The sequence below is a fragment of the Pseudophryne corroboree genome, chromosome 8 (genome assembly GCF_028390025.1).
Source record: "Pseudophryne corroboree isolate aPseCor3 chromosome 8, aPseCor3.hap2, whole genome shotgun sequence".
NCBI lineage: Eukaryota > Metazoa > Chordata > Amphibia > Anura > Myobatrachidae > Pseudophryne > Pseudophryne corroboree.
The window spans coordinates 21,777,230-21,800,091 of record NC_086451.1 but is presented as its reverse complement, the minus strand read 5'-3'; the positions used below and the strand labels follow the sequence as shown (position 1 = coordinate 21,800,091).

Sequence of the window (22,862 nt, the reverse complement as noted above, 5' to 3'; positions counted from 1 at the left end):
CAACATCTTGTCTTAAATTCAAAATGAACTTAAATTTCTGAGAATGTGCGTTACCGGTGAAATTGTTTTACCAAAACGCGAGTTCAGCACCAGAAGCTTTGCGGTGTTGGTAATCATTTTATTGTAACTTTTTTTTTTTTTTGCCGTGAATTTCCTTTTCACTGCTTTCTTAAGACGTACAGAATATTTGGCGACATTCCGATAAGTAGTTTTTGCTGTAGACTGCTTGGAATAGGTGAACTTTAATTATAGACACCCTGTATATAAAATATGCCATATTAACACAAAAACAGTGAGAAGAATATCAATCAGGTACAGTAAGTACCTCAATTACGTGATTTGTTCCTCGCTAGGTAATCGGCTTATTATAGTTTAACCTACAGAACAGCTTTGCGTAGCTTTACATTAAGTGCAAGTCCCTAATAATAAGTAAAGACTGTGCGAGACACTACATTGTATTGTAATAAAATGTGTGAGGTAAATTCTAGACACAATGCAATGGCTTTCAGTCAGGAAGTGTGTGAGGAGCCTGCATGCACCCTCACCCTCAGCTAAGCCTCCGCGATAGGAAGTGATGACTTCTGCTCGACCACACTGACAGACACCTATGACAGGAATCAGCGGCCACAGCCGGAAATGTAATTGAAGCAGCCTCAGAAACGTTTACTGAGGACATTCAGAAACACAGTCTCGGAGATGACTGCGGACCAACGCTGAAATGGAACACCATGACGGCCAGAGGCGTCCACTGACCGAGCCTTGATGGGAACTGGAGCCAAGATCATGGACCTGAGTGAGAAAGCCCAGGACCCAAACCTGGAGGACGGCGACGCTTGGTATGACCGATTTGTAGGTACCTGAGCACCCCATAGCTAGAAAGAGTGTAGTAGTAGGAAAGTCATGAAAACCTACAGAAGTCGGATTATTTTTTTGGCAAACGAGCCATAGCAATATTATAATCCTTTATTTATTTGGTGCCATAAGGGATCCGCAGCGCCTGGTTACAGGGTACATAAAACAGGAAAACAGTGACTTAACGTTGAAGACAATAAAATACAAGTACAGGGTAAATATCCAATAGGAGGTAAAAAGCAAAGAACGGGTTAGGCACGCTGGCAGGGCATGCTGGAATGTGTAGTCCAACAGAAGTTGGAGTGCCGCAGGTTGCGTACAACTGACCTAGACGACTATAGTAACATCATGACGATCTCAGACTTGATCCCTCTGTCATACAGGGTCCCAGTGCAGAGAGAGCGCTCCCATACGACTGGATCTCTGTCCGAGAGCTCTGGGGTATGTAGACTTATACAATGTGTCTGTGGGAGTGGGGGGAAAGTTAGGTACAGTCTGCATTACTAACCCCTCCCCTTGCTGTCTTTCAGCTAAAGCGAAGGAAGCAAGGTGAGCGCGCACCTGCCCAGGTAACGGAGGAAAAGGTGAGTACACTCACTGACAGGTGTGCCATGCTCCCTGATATACACTCTCCTACAGTCCTGTCATTGCTGGATCCTCACAATGTACGCGTCGTCACTTCATTGCAATGTGTCACTGCGTCACCAGGATTGGGCTAAATGATAGACGAAATCTGATTGAAGTGAGGACGTTTGGATTTGGTTTTGGCATTTCGGCATAATGTGCGCACTATTACAGTAACATGACCATCCGCGCTGTAGACATTGCGTTGGCCGCGTCTCGTCTGCGTGACATAAAGCGATGACAGGTGACGGATGAATATTACTGAGCAAAGTTTTGCTGAATTTTGGCGAATATCTAGAAAAGGTGGAAAAGTTCCCTCAGAGAGACCTCGTATTGTGGGCCTGATTCAGTTGTACGCTATGCAGGATGTCCCGGACGCTAATGCCGCAGGGGAGATCTTGTGTAAATCGGCGCCTCTTGCTGTGACCATCGGAGTTGTGCATAAACCATCGGGCTTGCGTACATTTCAGGTTCCGTGTCTCCTGTGTATCGGGGGCCTGGGTACAATCCCATCCCATGTACAGGAGGATTTCCCACTTGGCCTGATGCAGTTTTTACTAAACAAGAAAAGTTTGCAGGGAACTTGCAGAAGAGAGTTGTGCAATGGAGGGAAACCCCCTTTACATTCAGTCACGGTATATCTGCAGCAAGGCTGAAGGTAATTTGATAAAACCTGTGTCTTCCCTACAGCCCTCTACACACCTCTGTCAGAATCTGTGTACACTAAGGGGTCTATTCATGAAGCAGTGAAAAGAGTGGAGACGTGAGCTAGTGGAGAAGTTGCCCATGGCAACCAATCAGTGTTGAGGTAATATTTATAAAATGCATTCTATAAAATTATACGTAGCAGCTGATTGGTTTCCATGGGCAACTTCTCATCTGACTCACTTCTCCACACTTATCACTGCTTCATGAATAGACCCCTATGTATGGGTGCCGTTATTATGTTATTGGTTCCTGGACATCTAGCATGCTAAGTCTTCGGTCACTGTTTGATCCTGGTATACAGAAACCAGTGCATGGCTGCCCTGGGGTGTCAGCAGGAAAGTGCATGCAGGAACAGAACAAAGATACTGTGGTGTCCTAAAATGCTGTCTACTTATCGTTCTTTGTTCCATCTATAGTAGAGATATGAAAGTGTATATGTTCAAATAACCTGCCATCTCATCCTGTTCTCTGTGTGTCACCTGCAGGAGCCCAGCCAAAAGAGGGTTAAGCCTGTCACCAAGACTTTGTCAGCAAGCAGCACCCCTCAAACGAAAGTCACCCCCCTGAAGAAACTCAGCCTGTCCATCCAGGTAACAGCGATGGGTGGAGACCTATTAGTGTATGACAGGGGTGTGGCCCTCAAGCTGCTGCGGAACTTCACATCCAAGCATGCCCTGCCACAGTTTTACACAGAAAAATCAGAAAATGCAGGTGCACACTCTAAATGCTAAGAAAACGGGCAAGAAGAACAATTATAATAAACTCTGCAATTTAACATGGAGTAAAATTGAGGTTCTTAGTATAATTGTTGGCCAAAATATATGGGCCCATTTACCACGGACAGGTGACCTCATCAGGTGGGTCCCTACCATTCCTAAAGTTCAAGTGCAGAGCATGGGATATATCCTCCTGCAGCAGATTAGTGGTTGGGTCATATTTTACCAGAACGGGTATTGGGTGTCCTGTAACCTTAGTTACATCTCAGGGGTGGGAACACTACTTTGGGCTTCTATAGATGTACTTACACGCTAATGTCGCCCAATTCCTACAGCGCTCCATAGGCTGCCGGAGTGAGAACCGCCTGTTCAGCTTCTCTCCACGGACGCGAAGCAGAGATCAAGTGTCAGCAAAGAAGAGGGGCAGCAAATTGTGGAGCGAAACGTTCGATAATGCCGGGGAGGAGCTGTCTGCGCGGGAGATCAAGCGGCAGGAGGTGAGGAGATATAATATCCAAAGTGGACCTGTCGCCTACACGCTACCTAGGCAGCTCTGCTCTGGACACTCCCAGTATTCAGATTATTAGTTTATTAATAATGTTCATGAGGCCTTATTATATTCATGGGGCCTTATTTATATTCACGAGGCCTTATTTATATTCATGAGGCCTGCCTTATATTCCTGAGGCCTGCCTTATATTCCTGGGGCCTGACTTATATTCATGGGGCCTGACTTATATTCATGAGACCTGACTTATATTCATGAGTCCTGACTTATATTCATGAGTCCTGACTTATATTCATGAGTCCTGACTTATATTCCTGAGGCCTGACTTATATTCATGGGGCCTGACTTATATACATGAGACCTGACTTATATTCATGAGACCTGACTTATATTCATGAGACCTGACTTATATTCATGAGGCCTGACTTATATTCATGGGGCCTGACTTATATTCATGGGGCCTGACTTATATTCATGAGACCTGACTTATATTCCTGAGGCCTGACTTATATTCCTGAGGCCTGACTTATATTCCTGAGGCCTTATTTATATTCCTGAGGCCTGACTTATATTCTTGAGGCCTGACTTATATTCTTGAGGCCTGATTTATATTCATGGGGCCTGACTTATATTCATGAGGCCTGACTTATATTCATGAGGCCTGACTTATATTCATGAGACCTTATTTATATCCATAAGGCCTGACTTATATTCATGAGACCTTATTTATATTCATGAGGCCTGACTTATATTCATGAGGACTCAGGGCTGTAGCTGGGTCGATGTTCTGCCTTGGGCAGGCCCCACTCCCTGAAAGTGATGCCATGAAGTCACGACGAGGGGTAAAGCCACCAGGACCAGGAAAAAGCTGAGAGCCAAGAGCATCGTTAGGATCTGAGGTGGCAACTGCCATGGGGGAGGAGTGGTAAAAGGGAATAATGAGGTGGGTTGTGGTGTGGAGGATGTATTGAAGAGATGCGAGGTGGGAGTTGGGTAGATCGATGAGGAGTGGGTTACAGTAATCTAGGTGAGAGATGATAAGGGCTTGAATGATAACCTTAGTGGCTTCTTTGGTGATAAAAAGCCTGATCCTGGAATGATTGCGGTGGTGGAGAAGCAGGACGAGGAGAAGGACTGAATGTGGAGGGTGGGTGGGTGGGTGGGGGGGGGGGGGGAGAGTAGAAAGATGAGACCCAGACAGACTTGGGAGGCAGTCAAGAAGATATTGGCAATGGAGAGGGAGTAGGAGAGGAGGGATCCTTGGATGGAAGAAAGACAGTGATGTTGAGTTTAAGGAAGGGCTGGGTCATCCAGGAAGAGATGGCTGATAGACAATTGGTAATATGGGAGAGGAGGGACAGGCAGAGGCCAGGGGAAGAGGGGTAAATCTGAGTGTCAGACTCATCAGGAGTATGATGGAAGGAGATGTAGCAGGGGATAGAAATTATTTTGGAGATAGAGCGGGAGATAAAGTCAGGTGCAGAGAGAGATGGGCGGGGAAGGAGGGAGGTGAAGGCGGCGAAGAGGCAGCATGGGTTGGGCAACACAGGAGAGATGAGAGTCCTATGAAGGACCGTGTAGGACAGCGAGAGCGCAGAACTGTAGCAGGAGATAATTAATATAATATGGAGGAAGTCAGCGAGAGAGCCCACCATCCTCATGAATAATTATTCCACACACAAAATGGCTGTACCCTCTGTAGGTGACCAATCCACATTAGGCAATAGACTCTGACAGGCAGATTCAATTGGCCGCAAGGTTTTGCCCGCAAAAAATAAGATTTTACTCACCGGTAAATCTATTTCTCGTAGTCCGTAGTGGATGCTGGGACTCCGTAAGGACCATGGGGAATAGCGGCTCCGCAGGAGACTGGGCACAACTAAAGAAAGCTTTAGGACTACCTGGTGTGCACTGGCTCCTCCCTCTATGCCCCTCCTCCAGACCTCAGTTAGGATACTGTGCCCGGAAGAGCTGACACAATAAGGAAGGATTTTGAATCCCGGGTAAGACTCATACCAGCCACACCAATCACACCGTATAACTCGTGATATTATACCCAGTTAACAGTATGAAATATAACTGAGCCTCTCAACAGATGGCTCAACAATAACCCTTTAGTTAGGCAATAACTATATACAAGTATTGCAGACAATCCACACTTGGGATGGGCGCCCAGCATCCACTACGGACTACGAGAAAGAGATTTACCGGTGAGTAAAATCTTATTTTCTCTGACGTCCTAAGTGGATGCTGGGACTCCGTAAGGACCATGAGGATTATACCAAAGCTCCCAAACGGGCGGGAGAGTGCGGATGACTCTGCAGCACCGAATGAGCAAACACAAGGTCCTCCTCAGCCAGGGTATCAAACTTGTAGACTCTTGCAAAAGTGTTTGAACCCGACCAAGTAACAGCTCGGCAAATTTGTAAAGCCGAGACCCCTCGGGCAGCCGCCCAAGAAGAGCCCACTTTCCTCGTGGAATGGGCTTTTACAGATCTAGGATGCGGCAGTCCAGCCGCAGAATGTGCAAGTTGAATCGTGCTACAGATCCAGCGAGCAATAGTCTGCTTAGAAGCAGGAGCACCCAGCTTGTTGGGTGCATACAGGATAAATAGCGAGTCAGTTTTCCTGACTCCAGCCGTCCTGGAAACATATTTTTCAGGGCCCTGACTACGTCCAGTAACTTGGAATCCTCCAAGTCCCAAGTAGCCGCAGGCACCACAATAGGTTGGTTCACATGAAAAACTGATACCACCTTAGGAAGGAATTGGGAACGAGTCCTCAATTCCGCCCTATCCATATAAAAAAATTAGATAAGGGCTTTTGTATGATAAAGCCGCTAATTCTGATACACGCCTGGCCGACGCCAAGGCCAACAGCATGACCACTTTCCACGTGAGGTATTTTAGCTCCACGGATTTAAGTGGCTCAACCCAATGCGAAATTCCTCCGTTGGGGCCTTCCTGGCCTCACAGCACGCAACATATTTCCGCCATATGCGGTGATAATGGTTTGCGTTCACTTCTTTCCTAGCTTTAATTAGCGTAGGGATAACTTCCTCCGGAATGCCCTTTTCCTTCAGGATCCGGCGTTCAACCGCCATGCCGTCAAACGCAGCCGCGGTACGTCTTGGAACAGACAGGCCCCCTGCTGCAGCAGGTCCTGTCTGAGCGGCAGAGGCCATGGGTCCTCTGAGATCATTTCTTGGAGTTCTGGGTACCAAGCTCTTCTTGGCCAATCCGGAACAATGAGTATAGTTCTTACTCCTCTCCTTATTATTCTCATTACCCTGGGTATGAGAGGCAGAGAAGGGAACACATACACCGACTGGTACACCCACGGTGTTACCAGAGCGTCCACAGCTATCGCCTGAGGGTCCCCTGACCTGGCGCAATATCTTTTTAGCTTTTTGTTGAGGCGGGACGCCATCATGTCCTCCTGTGGCCTTTCCCAACGGTGTACCATCATTTGGAAGACTTCTGGATGAAGTCCCCACTCTCCCGGGTGGAGGTCGTGTCTGCTGAGAAAGTCTGCTTCCCAGTTGTCCACTCCGGGAATGAACACTGCTGACAGTGCTAACACCTGATTTTCCGCCCATCGGAGAATCCTTGTGGCTTCTGCCATCGCCATCCTGCTTCTTGTGCCGCCCTGTCGGTTTACATGAGCGACCGCCGTGATGTTGTCTGACTGGATCAGCACCGGCCGGTGTTGAAGCAGGGGTCTAACCTGACTTAGGGCATTGTAAATGGCCCTTAGTTCCAGAATATTTTTGTGTAGGGAAGTCTCCTGACTTGTCCATAGTCCTTGGAAGTTTCTTCCCTGTGTGACTGCCCCCCAGCCTCGAAGGCTGGCATCCGTGGTCACCAGGACCCAGTCCTGTATGCCGAATCTGCGGCCCTCTAGAAGATGAGCACTCTGCAGCCACCACAACAGCGACACCCTGGCCCTTGGAGACAGGGTTATCCGCCGATGCATCTGAAGATGCGACCCGGACCATTTGTCCAACAGATCCCACTGGAAGATCCTTGCATGGGACCTGGCGAATGGAATTTCTTCGTAAGAAGCTACCATCTTTCCCAGGACTCGCGTGCATTGATGCACCGACACCTGTATTTGTATTAGGAGGTCTCTGTCTAGAGACGACAACTCCTTGTACTTCTCCTCCGGGAGAAACCCTTTTTATCCTGTTCTGTGTCCAGAACCATACCCAGGAACAGTAGACGCGTCGTAGGAACCAGCTGCGACTTTGTATATTCAGAATCCAGCCGTGCTGTTGTAGCACTTCCCGAGATAGTGCTACTCCGACGAACAACTGCGCCCTGGACCTCGCCTTTATAAGGAGATCGTCCAAGTACGGGATAATTATTTCGGCCATTACCTTGGTAAATACCCTCAGGGCCGGGGACAGACCAACGGCAACGTCTGGAATTGGTAATGACAATCCTGTACCACAATTTTGAGGTACTCCTGGTGAGGAGGGTAAATAGGGACATGCAGGTAAGCATCCTTGATGTCCAGTGATACCATGAAATTCTCCAGGCTTGCAATAATCGCCCTGAGCGATTCCATTTTGAACTTGAACCTTCGTATATAAGTGTTCAAGGATTTCAATTTTAGAATAGGTCTCACCGAACCGTCTGGTTTCGGTACCACAAACATTTTGGAATAGTAACCCCGGCCCTGTTGAAGGAGGGGTACCTTGATTTCACCTGCTGGAAGTACAGCTTGTGAATTGCCGCCAGTACTACCTCCCTTTCTCCGAGGGCAGCAGGCAAGGCTGATGTGAGGTAACGGCGAGGGGGAGTCGCCTCGAACTCCAGCTTGTATCCCTGTGATACTACTTGCAGAACCTAGGGATCCACCTGTGGGCAAGCCCACTGGTCCCTGAAGTTCCCGAGACGCGCCCCCACCGCACCGGTCTCCACCTGTGGAGCCCCAGCGTCATGCGGTGGACTCAGAGGAAGCGGGGGAAGATTTTTGATCCTGGGAACTGGCTGTCTGGTGCAGCTTTTTCCTTCTTCCCTTGTCTCTGTGCAGAAAGGAAGCGCCTTTGACCCGCTTGCTTTTCTGAAGCCGAAAGGACTGTACCTGAAAATACGGTGCTTTCTTAGGCTGTGAGGAAACCTGAGGTAAAAAAAAATTTATTCCCAGCTGTTGCTGTGGATACGAGGTCCCAGAGACCATCCCCAAACAATTCCTCACCCTTATAAGGCAGAATCTCCATGTGCCTTTTAAAGGCAGCATCACCTGTCCACTGCCGGGTCTCTAATACCCTCCTGGCAGAATGGATATTGCATTAATTCTGGATGCCAGCCGGCAAATATCCCTCTGTGCATCCCTCATATATAAGACGACGTCTTTAATATGCTCTATGTTAGCAAAATATTATCCCTGTCTAGGGTATTAATATTATCTGTCAGGGTATCAGACCACGCTGCAGCAGCACTAGTTATGCTGAGGCAATTGCAGGTCTCAGTATAGTACCTGAGTGTGTATATACAGACTTCAGGATAGCCTCCTGCTTTTTATCAGCAGGCTCCTTCAAAGTGTCCGTATCCCAAGACGGCAGTGCCACCTTTTTTGACAAACGTGTGAGCGCCTTATTCACCCTAGGGGATATCTCCCAACGTGACCTATCCTCTGGCGGGAAAGGGTACGCCAGCAGTAACTTTTTAGAAATTACCATTATCTTATCGGGGGAACCCACGCTCTTTACACACTTCATTCACTCATCTGATGGGGGAACAAAACACTGGCTGCTTTTTCTCCCCAAACATAAAACCCCTTTTATGTGGTACTCGGGTTCATGTCAGAAATGTGTAACACATTTTTCATTGCCGAGATCATGCAACGGATGTTCCTAGTGGATTGTGTATATGTCTCAACCTCGTCGACACTGGAGTCAGACTCCGTGTCGACATCTGTGTCTAACATCTGAGGTAACGGGCGTTTTTTGAGCCCCTGATGGCCTTTGAGACGCCTGGGCAGGCGCGGGCTGAGAAGCCGGCTGTCCCACAGCTGTTTCGTCATCCAGCCTTTTATGTAAGGAGTTGACATTGTCGGTTAATACCTTCCACCTATCCATCCACTCTGGTGTCGGCCCCACAGGGGGCGACATCCCATTTATCGGCCTCTGCTCCGCCTCCACGTAACCTTCCTCATCCAACATGTCGACACAGCCGTACCGACACACCGCACACACACAGGGAATGCTCTGACTGAGGACAGGACCCCACAAAGTCCTTTGGGGAGACAGAGAGAGAGTATGCCAGCACACACCAGAGCGCTATATAATGCAGGGATTAACACTATAACGGAGTGATTTTTCCCCCAATAGCTGCTTGTATACACATATTGCGCCTAAATTTAGTGCCCCCCATCTCTTTTTAACCATTTGAGCCTGAAACTACAGGGGAGAGCCTGGGGAGCTGTCTTCCAGCTGCACTGTGAAGAAAAATTGGCGCCAGTGTGCTGAGGGAGATAGCCCCGCCCCTTTTTCGGCTGACTTTTCTCCCGCTTTTTTCATGGATTCTGGCAGGGGTAATTTATCACATATATAGCCCTGGGACTATATATTGTGATGATTTGCCAGCCAAGGTATATTATATTGCCCTCAGGGCGCCCCCCCCCAGCGCCCTGCACCCATCAGTGACCGGAGTGTGAGGTGTACATGAGGAGCAATGGCGCACAGCTGCAGTGCTGTGCGCTACCTTGTTGAAGACAGAAGTCTTCAGCCGCCGATTTTCCGGAACACTTCTTGCTTCTGGCTCTGTAAGGGGGCCGGCGGCGCGGCTCCGGGACCGAACATCGAGGTCGGGTCCTGTGGTCGATCCCTCTGGAGCTAATGGTGTCCAGTAGCCTAAGAAGCCCAAACTACCACCAGTTAGGTAGGTTCGCTTCTTCTCCCCTTAGTCCCTCGTTGCAGTGAGTCTGTTGCCAGCAGATCTCACTGTAAAATAAAAAACCTAAATATACTTTCTTTCTAGTGTGCATCCAGCTCAGCCGGGCACAAGATTCTAACTGAGGTCTGGAGGAGGGTCATAGTGGGAGGAGCCAGTGCACACCAGGTAGTCCTAAAGCTTTCTTTTAGTTGTGCCCAGTCTCCTGCGGAGCCGCTATTCCCCATGGTCCTTACGGAGTCCCAGCATCCACTTAGGACGTCAGAGAAAGTACACAGACCTCCCGTCCAATTTTGGATTGCGCACACACACACACTGACGGGGGGGGGGGGGGGGGGGGGTAGCGAGCTGAAATTCTGATGTTGCGCCCGTTGGCAGCAACGCTGCCGGTGGGCGCGATAGGGGCCGGGAAGGGGCAGCAACATTTGAATTCCGCCCACTGACTGGGGGAAGGGGTCTCACAAACAAACACTGACTGGAGGGGTGGGGGTCACATACACACACACACTGATGGGGGGATCACATACACTGACTGGGGGAGTCGCATACATTGAATCCACCGCAGCTCATTTTCTCTCCTTTAATTGAATAGGGAATAACCCCCGCACCTCAGGGATTCTCTATAATCCGCACATAATTGAATATGCCTGCTAGTACCCGATTCAGTATTTACCGTTTTCTGCCTGTTCTAAGAATCCCAATAATGTAATGTATTTTTCCCCTGACAGTTGGCTAGAACAAGTTCTGCTGTACCATCTATATGTTACAGGTCCCTTTACCTCCTGGGTGAGCCCCGATGTTACATGTCATGCCTCCATAGTGTGTTTTGCCATAGTAATGCTCCATCGCCAACATGAGCTGAGTTTCTGTCATTCCATTCATACATTGTGTGTACGTAGGTGATATTCGAGCTGATGCAGGGAGAGCACATGTTAATGGAAGATCTGAACCTGGTGAAGAAGGTAATGTAAGAGCAGCAAGGAGAACTACCAGTCTTAAATTGTTGGGGCATGCGGGGATTAGTAGTTCCACAACATCTGGAGAGTTTTGGCCAGAACTGCTGATTATCCATAATGGCCCAGGGCTGCCCAGATCAGCATCTTGTCTTGCCTTTACACTCACAGGTGTGGTGGCATCTTCCACGCGTTCCACAGAAGCCACCACTCCCCATCTCATTAACAAAATAGTTTTCTGAGTTCAGTATCACTTCCGTCCCTGGAAAAATCCTCCAGTAGGACCACAAAAGCCAAAATACTTCACAGAGATTCAACTTTATAGAGTGACCTTCGGTTGTCCAGCATCTCAGGACTATTGTGTGGTCTTCATCAGGCTCATAAAGGAAGATCCTAAAATAAAAACCCAGTTGGATTAAATAAAGGCATCAATGCTGAGTCTCCATGGATTACTCTGCACTACTCTCCAGCTCCCCTACTTGTCTGCTCAACCTCAGCCTTGACCCCCATCTTAAGTAGTACTTTAGCTGAAGGCATGCTGACCCTTCCTCTCTAGTGATCCTCTGCCACCACTCTGCCTCTCCCATCTACTCTCCCCCTTCAGCCATTGTTTCTTCTGTGTTTTCAGAATTACTACGAGCCCATGCTGAAGTTGGCCATCATGACTCAGGAAGAGCTCAACCAGATCTTCAGCATCCTGGACACGCTGCCCCCGCTGCACAGAGGTCAGGCTTGTAAACAAGTTCTTTGTACGTTCGTGATAAGTCCTTCACATTAGAGAGTTGTGTTCTGCAAAGTGCGAATGGTGTAACATGCCATTCACCAAATTCTGCGGAGTCTAGATGCTGTGGTCATTTATGAACCACAAAAAGTGCAGACCTGCCATACTTAGAATGGCAGGCCGGGGTTGGGAAGGGGCAGAAGTCTTGGCCAGCCTGTCCCCTTACTGTGATGTCATGACGCCACATGTTCTGAGGTGTGCCCGGTGCATATTACAGTGCACGGTCCTCAGAACTACCCCACCTGCAAATAGATCTGCGGGCCATGGATCAGCTTCGGGCTGGGTTATGAAGGGCCCACCGGGTAATAAAGTAAGGGACAATGGGGTGTCTGGACTGATCACTTTGATTGGCAGGAAGGCCAATATTGACTTGGGGCTGCACTTTGCCTTAGGTGACAAAACACACAATCCTAAAACTGAAATCCCTATTTTATAATCAATCTTAGATCTCTTTGACCGACTGGTACGATTGCGGTGTGCGGATGGCACCATAGAGCAGGTTGGGCCCACCATGTTGGAATGGGTGAGTTATAACAATTGTCTCACAATGAGCCAATGAAGTTCTCCCGCCATGTTACCTACCATTTACATTTTCAATGCTCCGCAGCTTCCATGTCTCCAATCCTACAAGACGTATTGCTGCAACCAAGTGGCCGCCAAGGCCCTGCTGGATCACAAGAGGCGAAACGCGGCGGTACACAACTTCCTGCAGCTGTGCCAGGAATCTGTTTTCAGCCGCAAACTCGACGTGTGGAGCTTCCTGGACCTGCCCCGCAGCCGGCTGGTGAAGTACCCGTTACTGCTGAAGGAGCTGCTGAAACACACCATGCCCGAACACCCTGACCATGCCCCACTGAGCCAGGCTGTGAGTATGAGCTCTTTCCTACGGGTGGGTTAAGGACGTCTCAGCTGGTGAAGCATGGTGGATTGAGATCTGTGATACGTATGTGCCTACTCCTTGTCTAGGTGTGTGTGATCCAGGACATCATTAGTCTGATCAACAGCAAAGCCGGGGAGGCCGAGTGTGAATATTACAGAAATAGACTGTGCTATCTTTACGAGAGCCAGAAGGAAGAACTTGTGTCTCTTTCGCGGCTCCTGCACTGCCATGGGGAGTTGAAGAACAACAAAGGTCAAGTGAGTGACTTGTTGAAGACCTTCTGCACGGTCCAAAACATTCTCAGGAGCCATCTCAGATGGCTTTAAGTGGGGTTGGAGTGTTGGACTCTTGACTATGCTAAGCAGAGACCAAGGTCGTTGTTGGTTTGGGTTAACATGCCACTGTCTTGAGTTGATGTGTATTGAACTGAAGTTGTGTTGATGGTATCACAGGTTTGCGGTGGCTTCAGGGTAATAATTGTGTTTACTGATAGGACGCAGTGAGGATAGCAAGTCTCTGTATGTCTCGCTGGTAATGGGAACTTGTTCTCTTCTTTCGCACTAGAGGCTCCACGTCTTCCTTTTTGAGACCATCCTCGTCCTCACCCGCCCTGTGACGCACAATGATCAGCTACAGTTCCAGGTCTACCGCCAGCCCATTCCTCTGCCGGAGCTGGTGCTGGAAGACCTTACTGACGGAGAAGTGAGGGTGGGGGGCTCCATCCGAGGGGCTTTTACTGCGGCCAATGAGAAAGGTAAGGGATAATATCACAGCTGTCCATAATGTGATTAGTAAAAGACTATCTTTACGTCTCCGGTATTGGAGACAACTCCAAATAGTGGGAGCACGACTCGCACCCATGGAATGTTTCTCTTACGTGCGAGAGCCCTGCTGCCACCTACTTGTCATCCAGTAACGCCCATTCATCGGTCGCTTAGAGAAGACCACTCGGAAGTCACGCCTCCTGCTGCAATACTGATCCGTGCTGCGTCTAGGATGCAGAATTGGATCACCTGCGACACCATTGGCCGCCACCGCAGATCCAATAAAGAAGTCATGAAATCTGTCATCTGATGGAGATCCTGGCCCAGTCCTTCCCCCACAATGGCGGCGACACGTCTCTGTTTTGGGAAACGGAGGCAGTCACCAACCCCCGTCCCCAAACTGCAGCAGGCTGTCAATCACCGAACGTCAATACTTTGCGGCACACACCGCACCTCCAACCCACATCTCAGTTAGGCCTCTGGTACACTCAGCATTCACAGCAAGACCAATGTGCCTTCATTAGAGCCATCTCACCAGCACCATATATCTGTAGGCTGAGTTCTGTGACAGATTGGGAATGTATGGCTTTTCAGGGTTGGTAGAGAATGCTGGGACCTGTAGTTCCACACCAATTGGAGAGCCCCATTATCCACCAATCAGATCATTCCTATTACACTGCATTGCATACCCTTGTTTTATGTAACAAGCCTCCCCCAGCCTAACCTTAACCCTCCCCCGGTTTACCCGTCAGATGGGTCAGCACACGTTCGTTCAGAATTCCGACGCTGGGCTTGTGATCCTAGTTGGGATGCCGTGTTGACATTCCGAGTAGTGTCAGGATCCCATACAAACATTTGTTGCTCAGCTCACTGATGGCAGAGACCTACTAAGGATTGTTTTCTCTGTCCATGTTCTCCTACAGCCAAAAACTTTTTTCGCGTGAGCTTCCGGGATCGATCCAGGGGACAAGCCCACACCTTGCAAGCCAATGATTCCTTCAACAAGCAGCAATGGGTTAGCTGTATCAGACATGCCATGACGACAAGTAAGGTGCAGTGTGCCAGCCCTGCCACTCCCCAGGATACCCCCTGCACTCTGATTGACATCGCGGACCTAAGTTTGAGCTGCCACGAAGACAGTGACAAGATGGAGGATGGCTAGAGACCCTGGGGCACAGCCACGTCACAGCATCCAACCACGTAGTGCTGGAAATATGAACAATGTCTGCACCATGCCATACTTCCCCAAAAGGCTTGCTCACTATCTTTGTGTAAAAATAATATTTTTGAAAAACTTTTTTTGTTGTTGCAATTTTTTAGGTTTACATTATTGTTATTTTTAGTGTGATAAATAAATGTTTACGGTGTGTATCTCACCCTCTGCCAGCATATAGCGTTATGGGGGGTGGGGGTGTTATTAGTGGACATTCAGCCATAATAAAGCCAAAGGGGTATGTAATCCTGGTGTCTCTACTTACCGCCAATGACTTTTCTCCCAAGCCAATGTGGCGCACAGACTAATGTGGATGAGCCCCATCCATCCTCAGTGTAAGGAAACGTCTCCTCAACTCTGCCTCAGGCCCCATGCTGTAAGTACTCTATTAAGGGGTAACGCAGGGAGTTTGGCTACATATGCGTGATATGGTGCGACAGGGATTTAGTTTCCCGTGATCCGGTGCTGGCTTTGGTGTAATTATAATCGGGGATCGCACAGAAAGGGGCATAAAGCTACGATAAGACAATAACTTGTTATAAGCATTATAATCGAACACAAAATTCAATCACAAATCACCAAAATAGTAGACAAACAGACGGGCGATTTTAGCTCCTAGACAACATTCTGTTCCCTAAACCTTCCTTATAATTGTATTTATTTATTAGCAGTTTCCTGTATAGCGCAGCATATTCCGTTGCGCTTTACAATTAGAGCAACAGTAATAAAACAATACTGGGCAAAAACAGACAGACATAGGAGGTAGGAGGGCCCTGCTAGCAAGCTTACAATCTATAGGGAAATAGGCATAGATACACAAGGATAGATGCTACCTGTTACATAATGGTCTGCCAGATTGCTAGGTTCTTAATGGGTTGTATGATATGATCACTCCCGCAATGTTGGCCAAGGGTCAGGAGGGTGTTAGAGTAAAGAAAGACGACAAGATATGTGATGTTATGTGTGCACTGTACAGAGAGGATGTAATTAGATAGGGAAGCACTGAAGGTTATGTGGGTAGGTCTGGAATTTGGTAGGCTTGTCTGAAGAGGTGAGTTTTCAGGGAACGTTTAAAGGTTTGGAGACTAGAGGCGAGTCTTATTGTGCGTGGGAGGGCATTCCACAGAGTGGGTGCAGTCTTAAAAAGTCCTGTAATTTTGAGTGTGAACAAGTAATACATGTGGATGACAGACGCAGATCTTGTGCAGATGCCTAGAACAGTAGAGATGACGGACGCTATGACGATGTTTATGCTATTAATTGCATGCGCCAAAGTCTAACAGCGATGCAGCTCGCAGCGCTTAACGTTACGCAGAGTGACTGACAATCAGGCATCGTTTGTGGGCGTTGATGAGGGAGTGGTGGTAAAAACGTCTTTTTTTTGGGGGGGGGGGGGGGTGTCGCTAGGGGCGCTTGTGAATCCGTACTCAAGCACCGTGCCTCCGGCGTCTCTGCTCAGGCTGCCATGCTGCGTGGAAATTGATTTAATCGAGCTGACGATTATGGATGGATGTGCGTGTGCTCTGGGAATGTGTACGCAGTTGTTGCGCCATTGCGATGGCTCGGCCGGGCATCTCTGTACTATTCAGGGCTGCTGGGTTTTTTAAATAATTTCGTACATCCTCAGCGTGCACAATCGCAGCTGCGATCGCCGTATCGTTTATCACTGGATCAGGCCAGATATTAATAACACTGTGAAGGATCTATGTGACAGGTCCGCATTACAGGATTTTAGATGTTTATAACCATTTTAAAAGAAATCAAGAAACACTTGAGGATATGCACAAGTCTCTAATAAAAAGTGATGCAAACATGGCTCACTGCGGCTGTAGGACGGATGGGCCTCATTCACAGCTTCTGCGTCTTTGGATTCCCCGCCCCCAAACGGTGACAGGCTGCGCCTCAGGGGCACTGTGTGCAGCGATGCAGAACTGGTCCTGTGCAAGAGCAGGTGCCCCGCCATCGCAGACACACACAACCAGAATTACAGGAACCACAGCCGCTTCTAGCATGTGATATATTTGGACCAATAGGAATAAATGAGGAATTTTTTTTTATTTTGCATTCGATTTTATAGGTAATGTTATAGGTACCCGGAATCTTCAAGTGACCAGTGAGTTGTATCAGTAGTTTAGCAGCACTTCCAACACACCCATGAGGTGGCCGCTCAGTGTCGTTTTTTTTTTTTTTGTGGGGTGTCGCCAGTAGCCCTAATCCCCAGCCTTCCTTCCTGTTCAGCTTTATAAAGTCACTTTTACATTGCGAGATTGGTAACAGAAGGAAAACGTTACACCCATGTTGCTATTCCGAGGCTTTTGGGTACACAAGAGTTTTTGTCTTCCCACCTCCATTTCTGTCAGTTAATTCTTTTATGGTTATTTTGGTCAGTTACTACACGATAATAAAATATTCTGAGATTTGCAAATATATGGTTAGTCCACCAGGCCGCCTCAAGGCTTCTCTGATACTGGTGGTCCCTAATACTGCATGATAATAGCACCCACTCTGGATCATATAATTACTTATGTCAGTTACAGGATACTTGAAGCGGCGGAAAACATCCGTCAGGGTTCATCAAAAACCTTTTCTGAAGGCTTCCAGAAACTTCATGCTGTGGTTGACGAGAGGATCATTTCTCTCCCACAGCGGGGAAGCCCACGCTAGGGCCTGTCCGGACGGCAGGGAGATGACGTTAGCCACCTTAGTTCTCTCAGAAGAACAATTTGCCACTTGAACCTCAAACTGTATCGAGCACCGATTCAGAAATCCCCGACAGCTCTTAGGGTCCCCTTGAGGGGTTGGGAACCCGTAGTAATGCAGAAGCTCCAGCAGCTGGTACTGACTCCGTAGGAGGTGGAACTGGCTGTACCGGAGGCGACTGGATAATACCTAATTGCTGCATATGTGTCTGTAGGCACTGCATGATCTGGGCCTGATCACGCTCTTGTTTCTCGATTCTGACGAGGAGACTTCCCAGTAACTCTCGTGGTGAAGGACTACCAGCAGCATCCATATTGTGGCTCCAGAGTATTCTGTCACAAAGCCATGGATGGATTATAGATGCAAACCTGTACCGAGGGGAGACCCTGAACAGAGGCGCGGAGTCTAACATGTCGGTGGTATACACCAGGGACACCCTCAAGGAGGTTTGGACTTAGCTGTACCTGACACGCAGATCGTGGCCCTGAGTCTGGGTTCCAGGTGAAGCAGCTGGTAAGCACTGGAGTAAACACTGGAATATGCTGGATGGCGTACAGACACTGGAACGGCAGACCGCAGAGAAGCCGGTTGGCGGAACTCGGAGTGGAGCACAAAGAGACGGGTACCGGGAACAAGCGGAAACCAGGAATGGAGCATGGATGTCAGGAATCCAGGCCGACACAGGGAACAGAAACCAGGAACGTAGTTTCACGATGAACACAAGTGCACCGCCAGAGGAGAGGCCAGATCAGCGCAGCAGGTGCCAGAGATCTCCCTCCTACTGCCCCATCCTAGGATAGGTTCTGTCTGCTCACGCTTCCGGGCAGGAGGTTCTGTCTGCTCACGCTTCCGGGCAGGAGGTTCTGTCTGCTCACGCTTCCGGGCAGGAGGTTCTGTCTGCTCACGCTTCCGGGCAGGAGGTTCTGTCTGCTCACGCTTCCGGGCAGGAGGTTCTGTCTGCTCACGCTTCCGGGCAGGAGGTTCTGTCTGCTCACGCTTCCGGGCAGGAGGTTCTGTCTGCTCACGCTTCCGGGCAGGAGGTTCTGTCTGCTCACGCTTCCGGGCAGGAGGTTCTGTCTGCTCACGCTTCCGGGCAGGAGGTTCTGTCTGCTCACGCTTCCGGGCAGGAGGTTCTGTCTGCTCACGCTTCCGGGCAGGAGGTTCTGTCTGCTCACGCTTCCGGGCAGGAGGTTCTGTCTGCTCACGCTTCCGGGCAGGAGGTTCTGTCTGCTCACGCTTCCGGGCAGGAGGTTCTGTCTGCTCACGCTTCCGGGCAGGAGGTTCTGTCTGCTCACGCTTTCGGGCAGGAGGTTCTGTCTGCTCACGCTTCCGGGCAGGAGGTTCTGTCTGCTCACGCTTCCGGGCAGGAGGTTCTGTCTGCTCACGCTTCCGGGCAGGAGGTTCTGTCTGCTCACGCTTCCGGGCAGGAGGTTCTGTCTGCTCACGCTTCCGGGCAGGAGGTTCTGTCTGCTCACGCTTCCGGGCAGGAGGTTCTGTCTGCTCACGCTTCCGGGCAGGAGGTTCTGTCTGCTCACGCTTCCGGGCAGGAGGTTCTGTTTGCCAACACCTCTGGGCCAAAAACCAGAGTGTCGGTCTTCTGTCCAGCTTCCTCTGATGGTGGAGAAAAGTATATATTAGATGTTCTGGATCTTTTAGATGGTCTTCCAGCATCCCCCTCTCCAGCTTCACAGGCTGAAGGTTGTGCTCTTTTTACTCCTGTAATACACAAGTTTCAGTTAGAAATGAGATGATTGCCATATATGGGGCATGGCTAGGGGATTTGGGGGAGGAGTGAGCTGACAGGGAGTGACCAGAGGAGTCGGGAAGGAGGAGTAGGCTGACAGGGTGTGACCAGAGGAGTCGGGGGCGAGGAGTAGGCTGACAGGGTGTGGCCAGTGGAGTCAGGGGGAGGAGTGAGCTGACAGGGTGTGGCCAGTGGAGTCAGGGGGAGGAGTGACCTGACAGGGTGGGGCCAGAGGAGTCAGGGGGAGGGGTGAGCTGACGGGTGTGGCCAGAAGATTCAGGGGGAGGAGTGAGCTGACAGGGTGTGGCCAGATGAGCCAGGGGAGGAGTGAGCTGACAGGGTGTGGCCAGATGAGCCAGGGGAGGAGTGAGCTGACAGGGTGTGGCCAGAGGAGTTGGGGGAGGAGTGAGCTGACAGGGCGTGGCCAGACGAGTCGGGGGAGGAGTGAGCTGACAGGGCATGACCTGATTTGGCAGAATTACCACTTTAATGGTCAGAATGTTGCTAATTAGTATGCCCATCCCAAGATAGGTAGAGCATGTGGTGTGTATATTATATATATGTATTTTATTAGCCATAATCCATAAAGTTGAATGAGGGGGTGCACTTACCAGTCTTGAAGAAAAGTAGTGAGTTTTATTGCAGTGAAAGCATCAAAGTGATTGTTATTGGACCTCTGTTAAGATATAGAAGATATATTTGTTTTGTTTTTCACAAGGGGATTGGAGTGTGCACTGGGCACTATAGTCTTTACCCATACACAGCGGGTATTTAACAATTAATATGGGTGTGTCTATTGGATTGGGGGGACGTGTTTTAGATGTGTTGGGGTATTTATATGGGACGGAGTAGCCTGTCTTGTATATCTAGTTAGTACCTGATCTCTCTCCACTTTATCTCTAAGCTTTGATAAATCTCCCCCTGAAGCTGCCACCAAACGCTGGCTAACCGATCATTCAGGTGTATGGACGTCATCACCGTCACACATTCCTCTAGCATAGGGTGATCGCTCACATAGCACTTACCTCCACAGGGTCTCTCCTGGACAGCTGCTGCAGGAGAGTCTGACCCCGCTCACATAGCACTTACCTGCACAGGGTCTCTCCTGGACAGCTGCTGCAGGAGAGTCTGACCCCACTCACATAGCACTTACCTCCACAGGGTCTCTCCTGGACAGCTGCTGCAAGACAGTCTGACCCCGCTCACATAGCACTTACCTGCACAGGGTCTCTCCTGGACAGCTGCTGCAGGACAGTCTGACCTCGCTCACATAGCACTTACCTCCACAGGGTCTCTCCTGGACAGCTGCTGCAGGAGAGTCTGACCCCGCTCACATAGCACTTACCTCCACAGGGTCTCTCCTGGACAGCTGCTGCAGGAGAGTCTGACCCCGCTCACATAGCACTTACCTCCACAGGGTCTCTCCTGGACAGCTGCTGCAGGAGAGTCTGACCCCACTCACATAGCACTTACCTCCACAGGGTCTCTCCTGGACAGCTGCTGCAGGACAGTCTGACCCCACTCACATAGCACTTACCTGCACAGGGTCTCTCCTGGACAGCTGCTGCAGGACAGTCTGACCCCGCTCACATAGCACTTACCTCCACAGGGTCTCTCCTGGATAGCTGCTGCAGGAGAGTCTGACCCCGCTCACATAGCACTTACCTCCACAGGGTCTCTCCTGGACAGCTGCTGCAGGAGTCTGACCCCGCTCACATAGCACTTACCTCCACAGGGTCTCTCCTGGACAGCTGCTGCAGGAGAGTCTGACCCCACTCACATAGCACTTACCTCCACAGGGTCTCTCCTGGACAGCTGCTGCAGGACAGTCTGACCCCACTCACATAGCACTTACCTGCACAGGGTCTCTCCTGGACAGCTGCTGCAGGACAGTCTGACCCCGCTCACATAGCACTTACCTCCACAGGGTCTCTCCTGGACAGCTGCTGCAGGAGAGTCTGACCCCGCTCACATAGCACTTACCTCCACAGGGTCTCTCCTGGACAGCTGCTGCAGGAGAGTCTGACCCCGCTCACATAGCACTTACCTGCACAGGGTCTCTCCTGGACAGCTGCTGCAGGAGAGTCTGACCCCGCTCACATAGCACTTACCTCCACAGGGTCTCTCCTGGACAGCTGCTGCAGGAGAGTCTGACCCCGCTCACATAGCACTTACCTGCACAGGGTCTCTCCAGGACAGCTGCTGCAGGAGAGTCTGACCCCGCTCACATAGCACTTACCTGCACAGGGTTTCTCCTGGACAGCTGCTGCAGGAGAGTCTGACCCCACTCACAGAGCACTTACCTCCACAGGGTCTCTCCTGGACAGCTGCTGCAGGAGAGTCTGACACCACTCACATAGCACTTACCTCCACAGGGTCCCTCCTGGACAGCTGCTGCAGGAGAGTCTGACACCACTCACATAGCACTTACCTCCACAGGGTCTCTCCTGGACAGCTGCTGCAGGAGAGTCTGACCCCGCTCACATAGCACTTACCTGCACAGGGTTTCTCCTGGACAGCTGCTGCAGGAGAGTCTGACCCCACTCACAGAGCACTTACCTCCACAGGGTCTCTCCTGGACAGCTGCTGCAGGAGAGTCTGACCCATCACCGTCCTCCGTGCTGTCTGGGATGGGAACACTTTCCGGCACATCTGGTGAGAGAACAAATCACACATGACTGACAATCATAGTCCCATGTAATTGTATAAGAGATAAACACGCCAGTTTAGATCCCATTTACATGTCATTAGCGTGTGCACATGCTAGTAACAGTGTGACGTCTGACTGCAGCCAGTAAGAGACCTAACAGTTGCCCCTGGCGATATACACAACGTAACATTAATATGGTCACTGTCTGGACTGAATGAAGCATTGTACATACCATCTAGATGAATACCTGTGCTGTAAGGACCGGCTTATTATTATAGTATGACTGGTAGTGTAGTGGAAGGTGCTGGGGCTATATGAATACATGGTAACAGTGTCATTATTTCTCAGCAGGAATATGTCAGACTTACCTCCACACTTACCTCTTCTGCCGCTCACTCCATGATCCCATGACCCCATCTAATTTCCCTGTGAACAGATCATTGTTAAACTCTGTAGAGAGTCGCTGGATGTCGGGGTCGGGGTCTGTGATCTCCCACGATTCATCCACTATTGATAATTTGTCACTGAAAACATTGTCACACTCCTCGGTGCAATCCTGCACACGCCGTTCATCACGGGCCTCCATCTTCCTCCTCTGCCTAGAACTGAGAACTTAGTAACGGTCAGGTGCTTTGCATGTAAGCAACAGCGCAATGGTGCCTGTGCGGGTCACAATGGCTGGCTGCACGGTGGCTGGGATGTTACTAATAGTACATACAGAGAGGTGATAGGTGCAAGTAAGGTCATTCCTATCCAGATCAGGTGCGGTATAAGGACAGGAATTAGCTAATGTTCTTATATAGAGAGAAATTCCATTCTGGACAAGGGACAATTTTATGCTTCCTCATGATCACGACAACAAGAAAATGG

The 22,862-nt window shown here is 49.7% G+C and overlaps 1 protein-coding gene across 2 annotated transcripts; it reads left to right on the top strand.

The window, feature by feature from the left end:
* The first annotated feature begins 629 nt into the window (after positions 1 to 629).
* On the top strand, positions 630 to 14,983 carry LOC134947428 (rho guanine nucleotide exchange factor 3-like). 2 transcript variants are annotated; one of them, XM_063935524.1, is made up of 12 exons: positions 630 to 836; positions 1,236 to 1,293; positions 1,383 to 1,436; positions 2,670 to 2,774; positions 3,236 to 3,397; positions 11,207 to 11,269; positions 11,889 to 11,985; positions 12,488 to 12,564; positions 12,649 to 12,906; positions 13,008 to 13,178; positions 13,486 to 13,675; positions 14,609 to 14,983. In XM_063935524.1, exons 1-12 carry the CDS (start codon positions 763 to 765, stop codon positions 14,845 to 14,847), a joined length of 1,548 nt encoding a protein of 515 aa, XP_063791594.1. In that variant the 5' UTR covers positions 630 to 762; the 3' UTR covers positions 14,848 to 14,983. The 2 variants fall into 2 exon arrangements, with proteins under 2 accessions (XP_063791594.1, XP_063791595.1); XM_063935525.1 differs by lacking the exon at positions 11,207 to 11,269 and having other exon boundaries at positions 631 to 836.
* The last annotated feature ends 7,879 nt before the right edge of the window (positions 14,984 to 22,862 follow it).

What these genes read in the sequence shown, in the direction of transcription:
- LOC134947428 (XM_063935524.1), top strand. Translation starts at nt 763, where the DNA reads ATGGGAACTGGAGCCAAGATCATGGACCTGAGTGAGAAAGCCCAGGAC. An exon ending in ATCTGAACCTGGTGAAGAAG is followed by an intron (nt 11,270 to 11,888) that starts GTAATGTAAGAG and finishes CTGTGTTTTCAG; the next exon opens with AATTACTACGAGCCCATGCT. An exon ending in ATGCCCCACTGAGCCAGGCT is followed by an intron (nt 12,907 to 13,007) that starts GTGAGTATGAGC and finishes CTCCTTGTCTAG; the next exon opens with GTGTGTGTGATCCAGGACAT.